The 21,545-nt window shown below is 42.7% G+C and overlaps 1 protein-coding gene across 4 annotated transcripts in view; it reads left to right on the forward strand.

The window, feature by feature from the left end:
* Positions 1-21,545, forward strand: part of MED13L (mediator complex subunit 13L) — a 3,068,540-nt gene that overhangs the window by 134,566 nt on the left and 2,912,429 nt on the right. For all 4 annotated transcript variants that reach the window (XM_044068259.1, XM_044068260.1, XM_044068261.1 and 1 more), the window contains exon 2: positions 3,888-4,125. In XM_044068259.1, the coding sequence (XP_043924194.1) occupies positions 3,888-4,125 (238 nt within the window). The remainder of the gene's footprint in view (positions 1-3,887; positions 4,126-21,545) is intronic.

Consider the following 21,545-nt stretch of genomic DNA (forward strand, 5'->3'; position numbering starts at 1 on the left):
TTAGAGGACACCTGACATCTGGGGTAAGAAAAACTGAAGAAAATGGCATCGGCTGCATCTTTTATACCCCTGACGACCTGACGTTAGGGAAGGGGCGACAGCAACCGACGCAGGACCCAAGACTTTGGAATTCAGGCCAACTGAGTGCAACCTGCCAGTAGGATTACCCAAATGTAATGATTGCAACAGTGAATACACTTGAACATCTACATTTATGGTAAGTGTACACAACTGTACTTTCTTGAACTCTGTTTCCTCTCTCCTAAGTCCTGGTACACAACCCCTCCCCATCTCCTGACAAAGACCCTCAAGAAATTGCCCAAGTCTTCAGTTCTCATTTTATTGATACTATCCAAAAACTTGTTAATGATTTCTCTCTACAAATTAACAAAAGTATAATTGGCTACATAAACGACAATACACTCTGTAATCACTCCCCCCACATCAATTGTAATTCCAACAAAAACCCATCCACTCCTCTATTTACGTTACAACCAGTACCCACATCTCTAATTCGTAAACTGCTCTTAAAACTAAAACCATGCTACCCTTCTTCCGATGGCCTTCCAGCTGAATACCTAAAACTTGCAGCAGATTCTATAGCTCTTCCAATTAGCATTCTCATTAACCAATTTGCCTCTGAATCATATGCCCCACGACTATGGAAAAACTCAATTATTACTCCCCTTCACAAAGGCAAGTAACACCAGTGATCTATCTAACTACCGGCCCATCTCCATACTTTCACCTCTATCTAAAATTTTAGAAAAGTGTATTCATTCTCAGTTGCTAAAACATATCACAGACAATAACCTACTTGCAGCCACCCAACATTGTTTTCGGCCAGCACAAAGCACAACAGCAGCCTTACTGTCATTTACCAACACTGTACATAAAGCTCTTGCTGCAACCCTATTAACATCAGTGATCCTACTAGACCCATCAAAAGCTTTTGATACAGTGTCCCACTCAAAACTACTTTTACAACTTGAGACCATAAACTGCACCCCACACATACTGTCCTGGTTCCATAACTCTCTACACAGCAGAAAACTATCTTTTAGATGGCAAAGTAAGCAATCAGATTACCTACTCAACAACACAGGCATCCCCAAGGGTCTTTTCTTGGGGCCTTGCTTTTTAACTTATTTATTAATAATCTCCATAAAGCATCCCTGCAAAGTACACTCATTCAATACGCGGACAATTAAACAATAATTACATCCTCTAACAACATCTCAGAACTCCTAAAGTTAGCACAAAATGCATTTACTTCCATCGAATCTTAGCTCAACGAAGCTCAACTGCTACTTAATCCCAAAAAATCAAAACTTTTACTCTTCACAACCAAACCTCTAACTCTAGACTTTAAAATATTCTCTCAAAACAATACGGAAATTTAAATTGTAAAAACAGCCAAACTACTTGGCATCAAAATTTATGACAAACTGTCCTTTGAGAATCATATACTCAACTCATTCAAAAAGACCCATTATAAGCTTGGCAAACTCTATAGGCATAAACTCTATTTGGACAAGTCTAACAAGTTGAAACTAGCTAATAGTCTACTTCTGCTCTCCCTCCTCTGTGGTTGCCCCATTTTCACTAACCTACGCACATCTCTCCTGAGCAAAGTGCAGTCGTGCTACTATAAAATAGCCAAGTTTGTCTCCAACATGCCAACTCGCACACATCATTGCCTGGCCATTAAATCTATAAACTGGTTTGAGTTCCCTCATTACCTACTTTACTCCCAACTTACTCTCACCCACAAACTACTAAATAATCCAAACTTCTGCCCATCCCTTCAAACTGTAATGCAAACACACACCCGTACTCGGCATCTTAGGTCCTCTAACAAACAACTCTTAACCATAAGTAAACCCATCAAAAGAGCTGGACAGTGTCTCTATTCCCATGCCATTGCCAAACTTTGGAATGCGCTCCCTCTCTCTCTTACTCAACTAGAATCTTTAAAAACATGTAAATTTGCACTAAAAGAATACTATCTCAATAACCTTGTCTGTTCTTGTAGTCATATAATTAAACCACCTTAAATGTTTTGGCCACTGTACACTACAAATACTTTTACTAACTTAATATACTTGCAGTTTACACTATCTGTCTTCGTATCCAATCTCTCTTGCTTTCTTTATTTCTGTGTCTGAATAAACAGAATTGAATAAACAGTATTCTTACTTATGAGAATATACAAACAGAATGACTAAAAATGGAACACATTGGGCTTATTTTCTTGTATTGTATGTCTCTATAATATATATTTGTCTTGTATATCTACTTCAATTTGTATTGTGTAAAAACTTTCTTGACTTTCAAAGTTAAGCTGATGTTATGCAAAAATTACTGTGATTGTATGGAGCTTTTCTCCCCGGGCCTCCACTGAAAATGGGTCATTGGCCCAGTGGACTTTCCTGGTTAACAAATGTCATTAAATAAATAAATATGTACGTACAGGCTGCTTGTGAACATTATAGAGCCAGGTGCTAAACCAAGGATGAATTTCCTGTTTCCTATCCAGTTGTACAAGTTACACTTGAATTGGGTTAGAGAATAGGTACTCTGCTTCACATGGATGGGGAGCCTGTTCCAGAGAATGGCTAGTATGTCTCTCCAGCAGGTCATATTTATATCATAAGCAAGGTTTTGGGACTTTGTTCTAAGGGTTACTGAAGATGGTCCTCTTTTTATGAGACATGGAAGTGATGCTACTTTGTAAAGTGGCATGTCCGTAAGAGGAATTTGTCTTTTATAACAGAGACTCAAAAACTCCTTCCCTGTTTTGAGTTCTTTATTTTGCTTTTTTTCTTCTTTCATGTACTTGTGTTTGTGTGTATATGTGTGTGCGTTCATGTATGTATGCATGCATATATAATCTTTTTGTAATGTTTGTTCTGTTTTGACCTATAATTTTTAGTATGGTGTATGAAATTAGAAACAAAACATTTTTGAATTGGATGCATATTCCAGTAAATTTTCCACTTGAAAGTGAAAACTTATTGATTGTCGCTGATTATTGAAAATGGAATCTTAAGTGATCTCACACTATAGTCTTCAGTGTGGCATTTAATTTTTAGCTGTTCACAACCTACCCCTTTGTTACACTAAAATTCATGCAGTTGTTTAGAAGGGTCGGGAGCTATTTGCTTTCTCTTACGTTATTCTAACAGGGATAGCAAGTTAGTTGCTGAATGGAGGGAAGGCATAGCAAGTAGCTCACTACTCTTCAAAACCACAGGGGTGCTGCTGTTAGTGTTGCTGCCACACAGCTCTTGGTTCTTCACTATGGTTCCCAGCTGTGGTGCTTCCAATATGGGATAGGCTCTGGCCCCCAAATCTACATAGTATAGAAGGGGTAACAGAGAATGACTGCTTAGAATTTCTGTCTGTGTTAAGTGGCAGCTTTCTTCTGTATGGGGATTTGTAAGGGGCATAGAGTGTTGTTATTGTTAACAATTTATTAGGATAATCTTAAAGTGTTTTCAGAAGAGATGAAATTTGCTCTAGTCTAGATTGTGAATGAACTATCCACTTTGTCACATTTTATACTGTCACAGGAACACTGTGATATGAGTTTATGATATCTAAGAGAAGATACCATGTCAGTGATTTATCTAAATATAAAAAACACAATTCCAGCACTGCACCAGCAATTTTTATTTCAAAAGCGATCTGGTACCTCGGCAATTCGCCTTCATGTGATCCATGAAGGCGAATTGCCGAGGTACCAGATCGCTTTTGAAATAAAAATTGCTGGTGCAGTGCTGGAATTGTGTTTTTTTATTTTGTTGCTGTTGTTGGTGTTTTTCGGATTTATCTAAATATGTCTTCTTTGGCTAATTGTTGCTTTTCCCATTCCATTCCCATAGGCTGAACTCACCGGTATAAAGTGGCGTAGATACAACTTTAAAGGGCACGGGGACTGTGGTCCTGTAATTTCAGCCCCTGCTCAGGATGATCCAATCTTGCAGAGCTTCATCCGTTGCTTGCAGTCCAATCTGCTGTGTGTATGGAGGCGTGATGTAAAACCAGAGTGCAAGGAATTATGGATATTCTGGTGGGGAGAAGAACCAAACCTGGGTGATATGATACATCCTGAATTACAAAGTAAGTCTTACTGCATTTTTGTATTTGATGTTGAATGCAAGGATCTGTGTATTTGGCATATCACTTAATTTTGATGTTAAAGGCTATAGGTCCCTTATTCCTATCTCTGGAATCATAATGCATGCCTTATAGTGATTTTGAATAAGAAGTTTCAGAAAAAGTGGCGTGTAAAATTTTTCACTGAGTCTTAATCAGTATGTACTTCCATCTATTCACAATCTCTTTATCCCCATTTTTACAGATGGGGTCAGGGTGACAATTCACCAGTGACAGTCATCTAGAGCCAAGGTTCACACTGCCGGGTGGCTAGGCCTGCCATGGCTGTTCTTCATACCACAGACTAGCACACCTATGGCCAATTTAGTGTCCAGTTCACCTACTGCATGTCTTTGGAATGTGGAAGAAACCAGAGCACCCAAAAGAAACCCAAACAAACACGGAGGACATGCAGACTCCGTACAGAAGGCACTCCAGCAGAGAATCGAACCAGAAGACTATTTGCTGCATCACTGTGCCACCCTTTTAAATCAATATGTACTTTCCAGTACATTTCATAGCCTGATTCAAACATGCCCGTAATGATGCTTCATTAATGCTGGTTGCTGGACAGTTTCACCCTAACCCCCCCCCCCAATCACACAACACTATTGGTTGACTTAGGCACTACATTGCCTTTTGGCCTCCAGTGCCTTCCATGTGGTGTGTGTGTGTGTGTGTGTGTGTGTCTTTGGGCCTCCAGTGCCTTGTGTGTGTGTGTGTGTGTGTGTGTGTGTGTGTGTGTGTGTGTATGTATATGTGTGTGTGTGTGTTTCCAAACACATGCTTCCTGACAGCTGTCATCAACAGCTAGGAAAGCCCAGTCTACGTCCTCCCAGTTAGTCATCTTGATGTAAACCTCTGCTTGTACTGGATAGCTGACTAGGACCCCCCCCCCCCCATGGGGGAGCTGACAGTTGCTATTCAGTCCTATCCCCAACACATCTACCTGTTCCATTGTTCGAGCCAATATTCAAACTGTGGTCATAGTTAGCGGTTTGCAAATTATTGTGAATAATGGATTGTAAAGATCTGTTGTGAATTCTGGCTGTTTTGCTAAACTATGACAGCTTGGATGTCGTTATATTCACACTTGTGTTATTTTTGTGAAACTCAGGGGTTTTAGGGAACTGAGTTGACTTGGTTGTCCCATCTGTTCATTACCTTTAATTTTCCCCACTGTTTAACTCCTGGGAAGACATGCTTCCATCAGATTTATACACCTCTGATTATACTGTTATTAGCTGCTGTTAGGAAACACTACGTGCTGTGTTCTAAACTTTGCCATTTTAACATTAGCTTCTTATTTTTGTCATTCTTAAATGAGAAACAATGGAAGAAAAATTAGTCAAGTATTGTTAGTAGTATTTGTGTGTGTGTGTGTGTGTGTGTGTGTGTGTGTGTGTGTGTGTGATGCATTTTAGCAAGTTCAGAAATTAGACCGAATAGAAGATTATGCTTTCCCAAGCTGCATAGTGCTGTCCTCCTTTCCTATCCAGGACTGCAGTAACAAGTTTCTCCAGATAAGCTTTGCCATGCTTTATTGCTGTTCAGGGAAAGCAGACCAAAACTGCAGTCTTTTTTCCTGTGAGCATTTTTACAGTAAAAGTGAGCGAGTTTAAATTTTGGGTTTTTATCTCTCAGTAACTTTTCTCTGCTCTGATTCAGTTTTTGGGTGGGGGTTGTTGAATAGTTTTTAGACTTTTTTGTCAGTACTGTTACTTTCTATTTAGACTCAGACCCAGATTTCACACTACAGAAAGTGTTTTCCATAAGCACAGCAATGGAAGGAAAATTCATTTTGCTTACTGATGCCTTGGTCTTTTTGTCTACCGGGGATACTCATAATCTCTCTAAGCATGCTATTTGTAAGAGTTCCGTGAGGCTTTCATATAAATTGTGAAGCAACATTTAACATTTTATTTACTAAAGTGGTATGTTTGTGTCAGGAAATCTGGTGAATTGTCAGATTCATCCTCTACCTCACCTGAACAACTTTGGGATTATGTTGTCCTAAAGTGAAATGAAAACATTTGGTTCTCTTGTATCTGTTTCCTGCCAGTCTCTCCACCCTCTGCCAGCATGGAAGAGCCAGCATCCAGAATTTCTCTTCAGGTGACCAACTCTTGTAACAGGTGCTATTAAGCTTTCTTAGGTGTTAGCAGTCAAGACCGGATACACCCATATCTGCACAAAGTCCTGCAATGCCCAGATTGGGAGAGACTATGTTGAGGGCTCATGGTAGATGTTCTTTTGCTCCTTTCCCTGCCCTTTCTGTTGGGTGCAGGTACAACTTTTGTTTTAGTCTGCAGCCTAAGACTTATGCAGTCTTTACAACTTTTCCAACCAGTCCTATAATATATCCTGATTTTGAGTGCAATCTTTGTACTGTACACAATGCTGTCAGCTACGATTGTTCAGGCCGTTAAATGTTTATGGCATTGAACTGTTAAGTTGCTTCCTGTAGTTAGTGGTTTAGGGTTTGATTCTTGTCATCTCCATTTGCCTGGTATGTGGCTCCGAGCTAGTCAGTGCTCCCTGATCTCTGCTGAAAAGGGACAGTTGTCCAGCAGGCCTATCTGGTTGACAAGCTAATAAAAGAAAAGCAAATAAATATTACACAGTACTACACAGTACAACATCAGTGCTTCCAGCACTGTGAATACCTGTGTGGTCAAGATGTTAACATCCATTCTCTTATGTCAACAAGAATGATATTGTCAGTGCTTATGCAAGGCATCACCATTTTGAGGTGAACACCAAAACCATCATTGTTGGTGTTGGTGCTTACTTACCCAGTCCCAGGATATTCAATTGCAGTGCTGTCAGCAGCTCTACAGTTTTTGGTGTTGACTCAACATAAAGTCTGGCTGTATGAATGCCAAGCTTGATGTCAGCCTTGTATATTCAGCCTGCTGCTTTCATTACAGAATAGCCTGCACATGAGCTTTTATACAACTTGCTATTCCATAACAAGGTTGGAGTGTTCGCAACCCATCTAGAGCCACTCAGGGAAGCATTCCACCCTAAGAGAGTCTTCTTGTCCCCCTCCCCCAAGAGACTAAGGAAGCCACTTTCAAGTCAAAACATTTAGACTCCTCTTTGGATTCCCCCTTGAAGGGGGCTGACAGATCCCTTTATTCCTCCCAAGTTTGGGGAATGTTTAGAATTAATGCAGCAGTGCAGATATTGGCAACTGACCCTATACCTTCTATACCACTCTGTCTTCCTGGGTCCATGGCTGTTTAGGAAAGCCCCAACACTGTGACCCCAGTTCCAAAGAAGGCAGATAGCATACTCCATCCTTTAGATAGTAGGCCTTGGGGCTGAGATCCTGCAGATTGATACCCTGGTCTCTGCAGCAGGTTGTAAGAAGGCACACCCCCCACCACCACCAACCTTCAGACAAGAAGTTAAAAGTAATGGACAGGTTTGGAAATAGGATTTTGTGCTTCTGTCACCCCTGCTGTGTCAGTTCTAAACTGCTCTACTTGTGACAGATTTCTTGCACAGCAGGGTCATTGATGAAATGCATCAAGCCATTAAGGGTTTGTAGATGGGCCAGTAAAAGTCAAACCTCTTTCCTGATCTGTCATCCGCAAGTAGCGATAGTGCTGCTTGGGTGATTGTGGGGGCAAGTAATACTCAATTGCTGTATGTAAGATGTTGAGGAGAATGCTTTAAAGGTGGAGTTACTTGCCTGTTTATAGGTGAGAATGGGGATTAAACCAGCTTCCACCTTCTCTAGGATGGTGGGTATCTCTGTCTTTTGATGCTGTTCATTGGTCCTGGCCTGCTAGTTCGCTTGCAGTTGCAGCTGCAGTTCCTTATTATAGGAGAAGGAGTGGTTAGCAGATCTCATACTGCTAAAGAAAAGACTTTCACTCAATGCTTTCAAATTAAAAGCTTCTTTATTCAGCAGGAGAATGCTGCTTAGAAGACTGAGAATATATTGGAGTGCTCCTTGTGTGTGGGAGAACCACTTTTGTTAGTTTCAAGAGGATTGAATGGGAATGGTTCTCTTGTCTAGCCATATTGAGTTGCCTGCTCACTTGGGTGATTTTCCTAACTGGAATTGGAAATTTATGTTAAGTAGAAGCAAAAAAAGTTAAACATTTATATTTCTTTTCCTCTCTGTTACTTTGGACAAAGGATGATTTACTGGGCTTGGCTCAGGGTTTAGTTCAGGCTTTAGACCCTTGTTGTTCTAATTTTACTTGTAAAAGAAAAAGGAATCATTAAATTTTCTGAGTCTTCACAGTATTTTGAACAGGGGAGTGAGTATGAAAGAGCAATTTCTTTTTTCCTCAGATATCTGATTCTGATTCTAAACGGAGTAATTATTCTGTTAGTCCATTTGGAAGACTTTTTTTTTTTGTCTGAATCCATGTCTAGAATGAATCCATTTTTTTCAGTGGGAACATAATGACATTCTATTTTCTTTAAAACTAGAATGTTCATAGCCTCTTCCTGATGTTCATCGTGTTACCCTGCTGCAGTCATCACACTTGGGTTATCCTGACGTCAGGCGGTCCCGCAGTCGGCCCGAATTCCAAAGTCTTGGTCCGGCGTCGGTTGCTGTCGCTTCTTCCCTGACGTCAGTGCGCCAGGGGTATATAAGAGGCATCCAACGCCATTTTCTTCAGTCTTTCTTGCCGTGTGGTGCCCGAAGCAGAAGCAGTTCGCAAGTGCCGGTCGGCCGACACCTGAGATTTTCGATTTGAATTTTAGTACAAAGTCTTCAATAAAGCTAAGTACCCCGTTGGGGAACATTTTCTTGCCTCAGTCCTATGTCAGAAAAAGTTAACAATTGCATTTCTTGTGGGAAGCAACTACCTCATAAGGACTTCCATTCCTATTGTATTCCTTGCCTAGGCCCAGATCACGACGTCACAGGTTGTCGGTTTTGCACTAGGTTTAATAAACGAACTATCAAACGCCGTTTTGACTTCGCACGGCATTTCTTTGGTAGGAAATTTAATTATATCATGCCGTCAGAGCAGCCGACGACCGCCATACATAAAAAACACAAGGATAAGGACATGCAGCCTAGGAACAAGCCAGACTCCGAGGCCTCAGCTGGGCCTGTCGCCGGTTCTCCGGTTTTCAGTGAGGTGCCTACGCAGCCCCTGATGACCGCAGAACTGGAACCCCAGACAACTGCGGATTCCCAAGCGGAGCCTTCTAGGCCGACACAGCTATCTACCGACACCGGAGCAGAAGTAGACACCGGTGCAGTGGAAACACCTTCGGTTGCAGAAGGTGTCTTCAGACCGACTACACACACCATTAAATCTTATGCTAAGCTTAAAACTCCTTTAAAACCTAAGAAAACTGTACATCAGTCTACAGTTCAAGGCCCCATGCCTAAGAAACAGATGCTTAAGATGGCTGAAGATTTGATTACCCTTATCGGGGTTAAAAAGACCAAGACAGGAGGAGGACTATGCATCCTCTGACCAGGTTTCACTCTCCTCAGATTCCTCTGAGGAACAGGATTACACTTTTCCACCTTATGAAGACTCTGATGCTGAAGACTCTATTCCCTCAGCATCTCCCCCTGAAGATTACTCCTTTGGGGAAACTTTACATACCATGAGGGAACATTTCCACTGGGAAGGCCAGGATTACTCAGATTCTAAGAAAAGGCTCCGAGAGTTCCTTTTACTACCCCAGCACAGACCTCTTGCTATTCCCTCCTGTTTTAGATATTGTGGATGATGTTTACTTGGAGTCTAGTTTAAATCCAGATTCTCTACCTCCTGCTCCAGCCAAACCAGACAGATACTACAGAGTACCTGACTCACACAAATTCCTTTATAAAAGCCCTGTAGCTGACCCAGAAACAATTTCCCAGGGTCCTAAGGGAGCAAAAGCTTCTATGGCTAAAAATCCTGTGCCCTCTGAAAGGGATTCCAGAGCCCTAGATAGATGGGGAAAGAAAATATACACCTCAGCAACTCTGGCTATAAAAGCATTAAATTGCCAGTTTCACATGTTGAAATATCAGCAATTCTAATGTCTCAGTTAAAACAAAAAATGAGCACACATTCAGAACAGTCTGAATTCAAGGAAATGCAGGATCTGTTGCATGCAGCTGAACAGGTGGGCAAACATACTTTACAATGCGGATTTGATTCATTGGAAGCTTCCTGTAGAGCAGCTGTTACTGGCTCTGTCATAACGTAGACATGCTTGGTTAAAAGAACAAACCCTCCCTGACCACGTTAAAGCAAAATTATTGGATGCACCTTTACAACAGGATGTATTATTTGGTATCAAAGCAGAAGAGGTTTTAAAGAAAATGGAGGATAAGGCAAAGTCTATGCAAACGGTCAAGGATTTTTTGCAGGTACAACCCCCTCGTTTCAGCAGAAATTGGCCAACAAAAAACTGGTCCTTTCCAGCTTCAGACAGATCACAGAGGGGCAAATACAGACGCCCAAGGGGCAGAGGTCAGTCACAGGGCCCTTACAAACCTCGCCAATGGGGTTCTGCTACCCAGAAAAGAGGAGAAGACAGGCCCCAAGCTAGCAGAAGACAAACACAAAGACTCTATCCTCAAATTACCAAGCAAATCTCTCCTGGCAGCTCCCTTGGGAGGAAAACCAGCATTTTTTGCAGACAACAGGCACATCATCACAAAAGACAAATGGGTTCTAAACATTGTCTCTCAAGAATACAGATTCCACTTTCATACCTTACCAAGGATCAAAGGAATGCCAAACCTGCCACCAAATCAATGGGCAAAGGCACAAAAACAAATTACAGCTCTCATGGACATGAGAGCCATTCAACAGGTACCTACACAGGAGCAAGGACAAGGATTTTACTCAAGACTCTTCCTAGTCCCAAGAAAGGACAAAGCATGGAGACCCATTCTGGAGCTTTCAATTCTGAACACCTATCTGCAAGTACCAAAATTCAAGATGCTAACACTACAGCAGCTTCTTCCCATGCTGGGCAAGAATGCTTGGTTAGTCACTTTGGACCTCAAGGAGGCATACCTGCATGTCTCTATCAGACAAAATTGCAGAAGATACCTCCGCTTCATTGCAGGTTCAACACAATATCAATTCTCTGCACTGCCCTTTGGCTTTTCTACTGCGCCCAGGGTCTTCACAAAATGCCTGGCACCAGTAATTGCATACTGCAGACAAAAAGGAATTCAAATATACCCATACCTGGACGACTGCCTTATTCAAGCAGAAAGCAAGGACATTCTTTTTAAGCATCTGGCATTTGTCAAACACCTTCTAAGTTTCCTAGGGTACACAGTAAACGAAAAAAAATCAAAACTAGTGCCCGCACAAAACATAATATTCGTGGGTGCCAGCTTGAATACAGTGGCCCAGATGGCTTATCTCACGCCAGACAAACAACGACAGCTGATTCAATATTTCAAAATAATGGCAACAAAGACCCAACTCCCTGCAAGAAAAATTCTGCAGGCCTTGGGATTCATGGCATCTTGCATACTACTAATACCATTTCTAAAACTGCATATGAGGAAATTACAATGGTACCTGAAAAGTGTATGGACTCGGCACAGCTGCAGCTTGGAAACAATGATACCACTCATTCCCTGCCTTCAACAGGAGTTTCTATGGTGGGCACAGGCATGTCACCTCAACAAGGGTCAGCCTTTCACCATACCCAAAGCCAGGCAAACTATGACAACAGATGCATCGGACTATGCCTGGGGAGCACACATGGTAGAGCAGTGCATTCAGGGCAAATGGACTTCAGGTCAGAGGCATCTGCATATCAATCAAAAAGAAATGCTAGCACTACAGAATGCCCTAACAGCTTTCAAGGACCTTCTACACCCAGGACAACTAATAATAAAGACGCGGACAATACCACAGTAATGTGGTACATAAACAAGCAAGGGGGCACACATTCCTACCCTCTATGCAGGCAAGCAATGACCTTGTGGAACAATGCACTGCACTGTCTTACCAGGTTCAATTACAAGCACAATTCCTGCCAGGAAAGAAAAACAGACGACCTAAGAAGAAACATCATGGATCCACACGAATGGAAACTAGATCCACAAGTATTTGCAATGATAGCTCAAAAATGGGGACGCCCAGACATAGATCTGTTTGCAAGCCCCCACAACCACCAACTTCAAAAATTTTGCACATGGACCTTCCATCCATTAGCTTGAAAAGTGGACGCCCTCTCATTCATTTGGAAAACATTGACAGTGTATGCCTTCCTTCCACTGCCTCTTCTATCCAAGGTACTGCTGAAAGTCAGATTAGAGAGGCCACAAATGATACTCGTTGCACCAGACTGGCCATGCCAGCAGTGGTATCCAATTTTAAGGAACATGGCCCACGGCCCACCATGGATTTTGCCACAAATTCCTCACCTGCTCACCCAGCGAGACAATCAGATTCTACACAGCCAGCTCAAGACTTTAAACCTGGCTGCATGACAAATTACCTAAACAACCAGCCAACACCTTTATCCAAAGCTGTTATGGATGTCATTCTGGAGGCCAGGAGGCCCAGTACCAGGAAAACCTATTCAGACAAATGGAAAAGATTTTGCACCTGGAACCAGGCTAAAGGCCTAAATCCCCATGATCCAAACATCCCTCAGATTCTACAATATTTAACTGAGATGTTACACAAAGGACTTTCCTTTTCATCTATTAAAATCCACGCCTCAGCAATTTCAACTCATTACAGCACGGATCCTCCTTTATTCTCACATCCACTCCTAAGACTACTACCCCTCTGAGGTACGAACTTAAGACCGCCAAGGAGAGCTCCAACACCTACTTGGGATCTCAACTTTGTTCTGGAAAAGCTTACATTGCCGCCCTTTGAACCAGCTTTTTCAGGTGATTTAAAATTTCTTTCATGGAAAACTGCCCTACTACTAGCAATAACCTCAGCTAGAAGAGTCTCAGAGCTACAGGCAGTAATGGCAGTGGAGCCCTTCCTCATTTTTCATCAAGACAGAGTCTCTCTACGAACTAACCCTTCCTTTATGCCAAAGGTGGTATCCAGTGTGGCCCTAAACCAAACCATTCACTTGCCCACCTTCTTCCCAAATCCCCAGAACAAAGGAGAAAGACTCCTGCACTCTTTGGACATTCACAGGCAATTACGTTCTACTTGGATAAAACTAAGGCTCTCAGAAAAACTGACCAGCTCTTTGTAGCCTATGCTACAGGATCACAAGGAAAAGCTATCTCAAAACAGACCATTTCTAAATGGATAGGGCATTGCATACGTTTCTGCTACTCACATCATGGGAAACCAGAAACCTGCCAACATTAGGTCCCACTCCACCAGGGCTACAGCTACATCAGCAGCCTTTCTCAGGGGAGTGCCAAACACGGATATTCTGGAAGCTGCAACTTGGAGTTCAGTGCACACCTTCACCAAACACCGTCACCTACCTCTATAATCTTAAGACTAGAGCAGGTTTTGCCACTGCAGTTTTGCATGGCCTACTAGCTTCTTCTAACCCTGTTTGACTCCACCTCCCATCCTTAGCTTTGGGATTCAACCCATGTGTGATGACTGCAGCAGGGTAACACGATGAACACAGTACAGTTTTGTACCTACCATAAATGTAGATGTTCGAGTGTTCACCCTGCTGCAGTCCAGGTTACCCTCCCTCCATCCCCTTTGAAACAGCTGAACTTATCTCTACCACTCTATCCTATACTACCTCTGTGGTGTATTTGCATGTGCCTAAGGGTTTTGTTTTATTTTTATATAGCTATATGTGTGTGTGTGTGTGTGTGTGTGTGTGTGTGTGTGTGTGTATATATATATATATATATATATATATATATATTTTTTTTTGCCTACCTATTGGGGGCACCTGACATCTGGGGCAAGAAAAACTGAAGAAAATGGCGTTGGATGCCTCTTATATACCCCTGGCACACTGACGTCAGCGAAGAAGCGACAGCAACCGACGCCGGACCAAGACTTTGGAATTTGGGCTGACTGCGGGGACCGCCTGATGGCAGGATAACCCAAGTGTGATGACTGCAGCAGGGTGAACACTCGAACATCTACATTTATGGTAGGTACAAAACTGTACTTTCCTCCTATTCTTCCAGCTTGGGAGGATGTTTTTATTTCAGATTGTAACATGCCTGACAAACCAGCCTGCAGACCCTAAGAAGGCGCATAGATTATATAAAATTCCTCACAGTTTTATGGATTTTTATTTTCTAATACCAGATCTGATCCTGTAGTGATTTATTGGAGAAATGCTGCTGCAGCTAAATATTTGGTAAACATGAATCCGTGTCCTTCTGGTAAAGACAGAAAAGTGTTTAATAGATTTGGGGAGAAAAGTGAAAGTCTTCTGCCACACATAATTTTATAGTTATTAAATGTTAAACTCACATGTTAAAGCTTTTGCTGATTCGTCTGAGAATGAGGAACATTTTAGGCACTTTTTCCTCTTCTAAGGGAAAGCTCTGTCTAAACATACTTATTGCTTGTTATTTCTCATGTAATTAAATATTATTTAAAGTGCGCTTATCACTCAGTTGATAACAATTCCCGTAGCAACTTCTCAAGAAGAGGTATGAAAGGTTTGAACAGTTATGTTTTCAAAATTTACCTGAGGATATTTAAGCTGAGACACCTTGGATAGGGAGCATGTTCCTGCTGCTGCTGAGGTACTGCAAAAGTGTGGTGAGAGAGGAAAACTGGTTCTAGGGATGTTTCAGATTTTTCAGCCTTTCTTTTTCAAGTTTGTAAAGATGTCCTTCATGGATGCATCTGCAGTCATAACAACTGGGTTGTCCTGTCGTCAGGCAGCCCTTCGGTCGGCCGGATTCCAAAGTCTGGGTCCGGCTTCGGCTGATGTCGCACTTCACCCGACGTCATCTCTGCTGGTCTTCGGGTATAAAGGCATCAGCCGACGCCATCTTCCTCAGTCTTTCTTGCCGCTGCGGCCAAGCAGAAGCTGTTCGCAAGTGCCGGTCGGTCAGATCCAGAAATTACTACTACCGAATACTACTCAAGACTTCTAAAGCTAAGTACCCGCTGGGGACTCTTTCTTGCCTCAGCCGATGTCAGAAAAAGTCAATAACTGTTTAACTTGTGGGAAACAAATACCTCATAAAGATTTCCACTCTTACTGTTTGCCTTGTTTAGGCCCAGACCACGACGTAGCAGCCTGTTCGCCTGTGCTTCCTTCAACCGACGAACGCTTAGGCGCGGTCGGAGTTTGCTGAACAGTTTTTCGCTCAGATTTTGCGTACATTATGCCGCCGGATCCTCCGACTACCCAAATTGTTAAAAACGCAAAGAAAAGACCGACATTCATGTCCGCAGTTTCGGCCGAAACCACGGTTAAGCAAACCGCGAGTGTCTCGGTTTCAGCCGAAACCGAGAAAACTGATCAATATACAGCCGAATCAATGACTACTACTGAGGTTCCTGCTACTTTATTTGAATCAGCCTCAGAAATTTTACCTACAACTGTGGTTACTACTGACTTATCAGACACCATCCCTTTGGATGTCTCTAGCCCAGCACATGGTGCTGCTAGGCCTCCTGCAGCCATGTCTATTAAGGCCTTTGCCAGGGCTAAAGCAGCCAAATCTACTAAATCAGTGCCTGTTAAACCTCCCTCAACCAGGCCCACTTCTAGTTCACAAATGCTTACTCTGGCAGAAGATTTAATATCCTTAATTAGGGGATCTCAATCTCACCCAGACAGGGCCTCTCAGCCCCCAGAAAAGAGACCTAGAGCAGAGCCCCCCGAGGCTGTGTCCTCTGATGATTCTGCGGATGACTCAGATATTACAGACCAGCCAGAGGCTCCTTTTTCCAATTATGAAGACTCGATGCTGAAGAATCCATTCCAGCTGCCTCTCCACCAGAGGAATTCTCCTTTGGGGAAACCTTACATGCCATGAGAGAACAATTCCAATGGCAGGAACAGGATTTCTCAGATTCCAGAAAAAGACTTAGAACTTTTCTGCACTTACCACAACATAGGCCCTTAGCTATACCTCCTGTCCTTTCTGTTGTGGATGTTGCATTTAATGATGTCTGCACTGCACCTGATTCCTTACCTCCAGCCCCTGCCAAACCAGATTTTACAGGGTGCCAGACACTCATCACCACCTATACAAGGCCCCTCTTGCAGACCCCGAAACTATATCCCAGGGGCCTAAGGCAGTAGCCTCGACCACAGCAAAAAACCCTATTCCTTCTGAAAGGGAGTCCAGGTCTTTAGACAGATGGGGCAAAAAAGTTTACACCTCTGCTACTCTCTCAGCTAGAGCTTTAAACTGTCAGTTTCACATGATACAATACCAAGAGTTTATGCTTGATCAGTTAACTAAAAAGCTATCCTCTGATGACTCTATAGATAAGAAATATGTATTAGAAATGGTAAATAACATACAACAGGTTAGTAACCATTCTTTAAAATGTGGCTATGATGCACTGGAGGCTTCATTTAGATCAGCCATGACTGGCACAGTGATAAGAAGACATGCATGGTTGAAGGAACAGGTCTTACCGGTTCATGTTAAAGCTAAGTTATTAGATGCTCCAATGGATAAGGCCAGTTTGTTTGGTACACCTGCCCAGCAGGTAATGAAGAAAATGGAAGAAAAGGCAAAATCTGTACAAACGGTTAAAGATTTCTTACAGGTTCAGCCCCCTAGGTTTAGCAGGAACTGGCCTGCCAAAAATTGGTCCTTTCCTGACTCCACAAGATCCCAAAGGGCAGGAATGGACGCCCAGAGGCAGAAATCAATCCAGAGGGGTGCCTACAGAGGACTACAGTGGCAAGGTAATAACAGAGGCACAGACACAGCCACTACCACTGCAACAGGACAATCACAGTGACTTGACTCTAACTCCGCCTACCAGGGAACAAATAGCAGCACCATTAGGCGGAAAATTAGCCTTATTTTCAAAAAATTGGCACTATATCACAAAAGACAAGTGGATTTTGCAAACCATAGACCAAGGTTACTGGTTCCACTTCCACACTTTACCAGTCAAAAGAGGAATGCCAAACCTGCCTCCAAATCAAAAACTGGAAGCTCTACAGCAGATAATGCAATTAACAAAGATGAGAGCTGTGGAAAGAGTACCAATAACAGAACAAGGCAAAGGATTCTACTCCAGACTATTCCTAGTTCCAAGAAAAGAAAAAGTTGGAGACCTATTCTCGACCTGTCCATCTTAAACACATACATCATTGTCCCAAAATTCAAAATGCTGACCCTACAGCAACTTCTTCCCATGCTGGGCAAGGAGTGTTGGCTGGTAACTCTAGATCTCAAGGAGGCATACCTGCACGTCCCCATTCGACCAAATTGCAGAAGATACCTCAGATTTCTTGCAGGATCAGAGCACTATCAATTCTCAGCATTGCCCTTTGGCTTATCTACTGCCCAGAGTATTCACAAAATGCCTGGCATCAGTAATCGCCCACTGCAGACTACAGGGAATCCAAATTTATCCATACCTGGACGACTGCCTGCTACAAGCGGACAACAAAAGCAAGCTGACAACAGATTTACAAAGGGTCATTTACTTGCTACAAGCCCTGGGATACACAGTCAATTTACAAAAGTCAAGGCTGATACCATCCCAAACAAGGACATTCTTGGCTGAATTGGACACAGTAAAACAAATGGCATTCCTAACTGCAGAAAACAAAAGAACTCCCTCTTTACTTCTTGGCACTAACAAAACAGAACAAGCTAACAGCAAGAAAAGTTCTGCAGGCCTTGGGTTTCATGGCATCATGCATAATCCTGGTCCCACATGCCAGACTGCATATGAGAAAACTACAGTGGTACCTAAAGAATTTATGGTCCCAACACAGGCACAGCCTAGAAGCAGAAATACCACTAATCCCATGCCTAAAACAGGAGTTCCTATGGTGGGCTCAAGCATGCCAGTCAAACCCAGGCCTACCCTTTCACAACTTTCGAGCAAGCCAAACCATCACAACAGACGCCTCAGACCTAGGATGGGGGCTCACATGCTGGACAAATGCGTACAGGGATTGTGGACTCAGGACCAGCTACACCTGCACATCAACCAAAAAGAAATGCTGGCAGTAAAACTGGCAATCCAAAATTCAGACCATTTCTCAAAGAAGGCCATTTGATGATAAGGACAGACAACACCACAGTCATGTGGTACATCAACAAACAGGGAGGCACTCATTCATACCCCCTATGCAGAATGACTTTGGACCTTTGGAACCTGGCACTCAGCTACAACATCCAGTTACAGGCAATATTTGTACCGGAAAGGAGAACACTCTAGCAGACATGTTAAGCAGAACCACCTCGGATGCTCACGAATGGATGCTACACCCGGACATCTTCAAGACCATCACAAAGAAATGGGGAATGCCACAGATAGATCTATTCGCTTCCCTCTCAATCACCAGCTCAAAAAATTCTGCACAAGGACATTCCACCCACTTGCATGGAAGGTGGATTCGCTCTCCTTCAGCTGGAAAGGTCAGGTGGGACAGCATATGCATTCCCACCTCTTCCCTTGATACACAAGGTATTACTAAAAATCAAGGAAGAACGTCCAAGGATAATCCTGATAGCTCCGAACTGGCCAAGACAACACTGGTACCCATTGCTGAGGAGCATGTCTCGGGACAAAATGTGATCAATACCCCTGATGCCTTTGATGTTAACTCAGAACAACTACAGCATCATGCATCCAAACCTAAAAACTTTGCAACTGACTGCATGGAACATCACATAGCAGCAACTAATCCAGATCTTTCCCAAAGGGTTAAAGACATTATCCTTGAAGCCCGCAGACCTTCAACAAGAAGGAACTATGCAGGAAAATGGAAAAGGTTTGTCATTTGGAGTGCTGAAAGAGGAAAAGATGTGTCAATATAGATATTGCTAACATTCTGGAGTATTTGGCAGAGCTTCTACATACAGGCCTGTCCTATTCCTCCATCAAGATACATGCATCAGCTATTTCAGCAGAATACAGCTTTGATCCACCTGTCTTTTCACATCCTCTACTCAGGCAGTTCCTCAGAGGGATCAAGAATGTAAAACCTCCTAGGAAACCACCATTGCCAGCTTGGGACTTGAACTTTGTGCTAGAAAAGTTGACACTCCCTCCTTTTGAACCAGCAGCAACAGCAGACCTACAGCATCTATCATGGAAAACTGCTTTCCTACTGGCAATAACCTCAGCAAGGAGGGTTTCTGAACTTCAGGCCCTAATGGCAGTACAACCCTTCCTAATCTTCCACCAAGATAGAGTGTCCATGAGAACTAATCCTACATTTATGCCTAAGGTGGTATCCAGAGTGTCTTTAAACCAGGCAATCCACCTACCTACCTTCTTCCCCAACCCACAAAACAGAGGGGAAAGAATGCTGCATACCTTGGATGTACATAGACAGCTACGCTACTACCTGAGCAGAACCAAAAGTAACAGAAAAACTGACCAGCTTTTTGTAGCCTATGCAACAGGAAGGGAAGGAAAAGCAATTTCCAAACAGACAATCTCCAAATGGATAGGAAATTGCATACGATTCTGTTACTCCTTCCATGGAAAACCAATTCCACAGAACATAAGGCCTCATTCTACAAGGGCAACAGCCACTACCACAGCCTTCTTACGAGGAGTGGCAACCAAGGACATTATTGAGGCGGCTACTTGGACCTCCGTGCATACATTTGCCAAGCATTATAATTTACCTCTGTATTCCAGATCCCGAGCAGGGTTTGCCACTGCTGTACTGCAAGGGATCCTAACCACACCATAAGTTCTTCTTCCTCCTCCCCTAGTTGGCTATGGTATTCTACCCAGTTGTTATGACTGCAGATGCATCCATGAAGGACATAGTACAGTTTTGTACCTACCATAAATGTAGATGTCCGAACTGGATAGCATCTGCAGTCAGGATTACCTCCCTCCTTCCCCTCTGTGGTACTCCTAGGGTATTTACCCTCCTAATAGCTAGCTGGTGGGGGGAGTCTCTTATGGTGTATTTGTTTGTATATATGTACATACATGCTTATTTTTTGTGTTTGCCTTCTATCCTTTTGGAAACATTGGCATTTATCCAAAATTTAGCCTTCCAAGAGGGCAACTGGCATCTGGGGCAAGAAACACTGAGGAAGATGGCGTCGGCTGATGCCTTTATACCTGAAGACCAGCAGAGATGACGTCGGGTGAAGTGCGACATCAGCCGAAGCCGGACCCAGACTTTGGAATCCGGCCGACCGAAGGGCTGCCTGACGACAGGACAACCCAGTTGTTATGACTGCAGATGCTATCCAGTTCGGACATCTACATTTATGGTAGGTACAAAACTGTACTTTTCATACCTATCTCAGGACCTTTTATAAAAGGCAAAATAAACAGAACCAACAAACTTCTGGCAAGCAGATATTAAAAGAAAGTGGCAAAGAGGCGCCAAAAAGGAGCTTTTCAGAAGCAAGGACAGTGCAACAAATCTGAATGATTGTCTTCTAATCCCTGCTTCCCAACCTGGCAGACCTTTAAATCTCCTCCAAAATATATTTCTCTATTTTTCTCTCTGGCAACAGATAACAGGCGTATGGGTTCTGAGAATAAATCCATTGTAGGTACAGGTGGAAATGAGAGTCCTTTCCCCCTTTTCAGGAGATTCCTCCCTACCCACCATATCAAACTTTTTCTCTCTATCATTCAACATTTGTTGCCTCAGTGATTATAGAACCTGTTTTTCTGCCTTTTCAAGGGAAAGTTTTTTTTTTTTTTTTTTTTTTTTTTAATTCAGGAATGTTTCTGGTACCAAAGAAGGAAGTCACATTTCTAACTCAGTCTGTGAAAGTTTCAGAGTTCAAAATTGTATCTCTTCACAGCCTTCTACAACTGATTTCCTATTGTAGTTTTTTTTGTTTGCTTGCTCTCAAGTTGAAAGATGCTTATCATCATATTCCTACATCAGCTTTCAAACTTTTTTTTTTAAGTTTTTCTGTGTCTGGATTACACTATCAGTTGTCTGCATTACACGTTGGCAACACCCTTGCTGCAATAAATAATACCAATTGTTTAGCTCTAGTGGCAGCTTACTGCAGACTGCAGATTATTCAGAATTTTTCATTGCTTAGAATACTTGCTTATTTTGCAGGGTCTTTTTCAATGTCTTGGAAATCTCTCACTTAATTGAGAGAGCTCCTTCATAGACTGGGGTATCAGGAGAGCATTGAAAAGTCTTGTTTGACTCCTTCCTACAGGATTGTTTTCCTTGAGAGTCTCATAGATATGTCAGTTCAAACGCTTTTCTTCAACAGGAAAAATTAGATCTGTGTCTAGATCTGATGTCCTTCAAGGATGCATCTGCAGTCATCACATATGGGTTGCCCTGCCTCAGGC

This window comes from Protopterus annectens, chromosome 4.part0, assembly GCF_019279795.1.
Source record: "Protopterus annectens isolate FY-2018-M chromosome 4.part0, PAN1.0, whole genome shotgun sequence".
Taxonomy (NCBI): Eukaryota; Metazoa; Chordata; order Ceratodontiformes; family Protopteridae; genus Protopterus; species Protopterus annectens.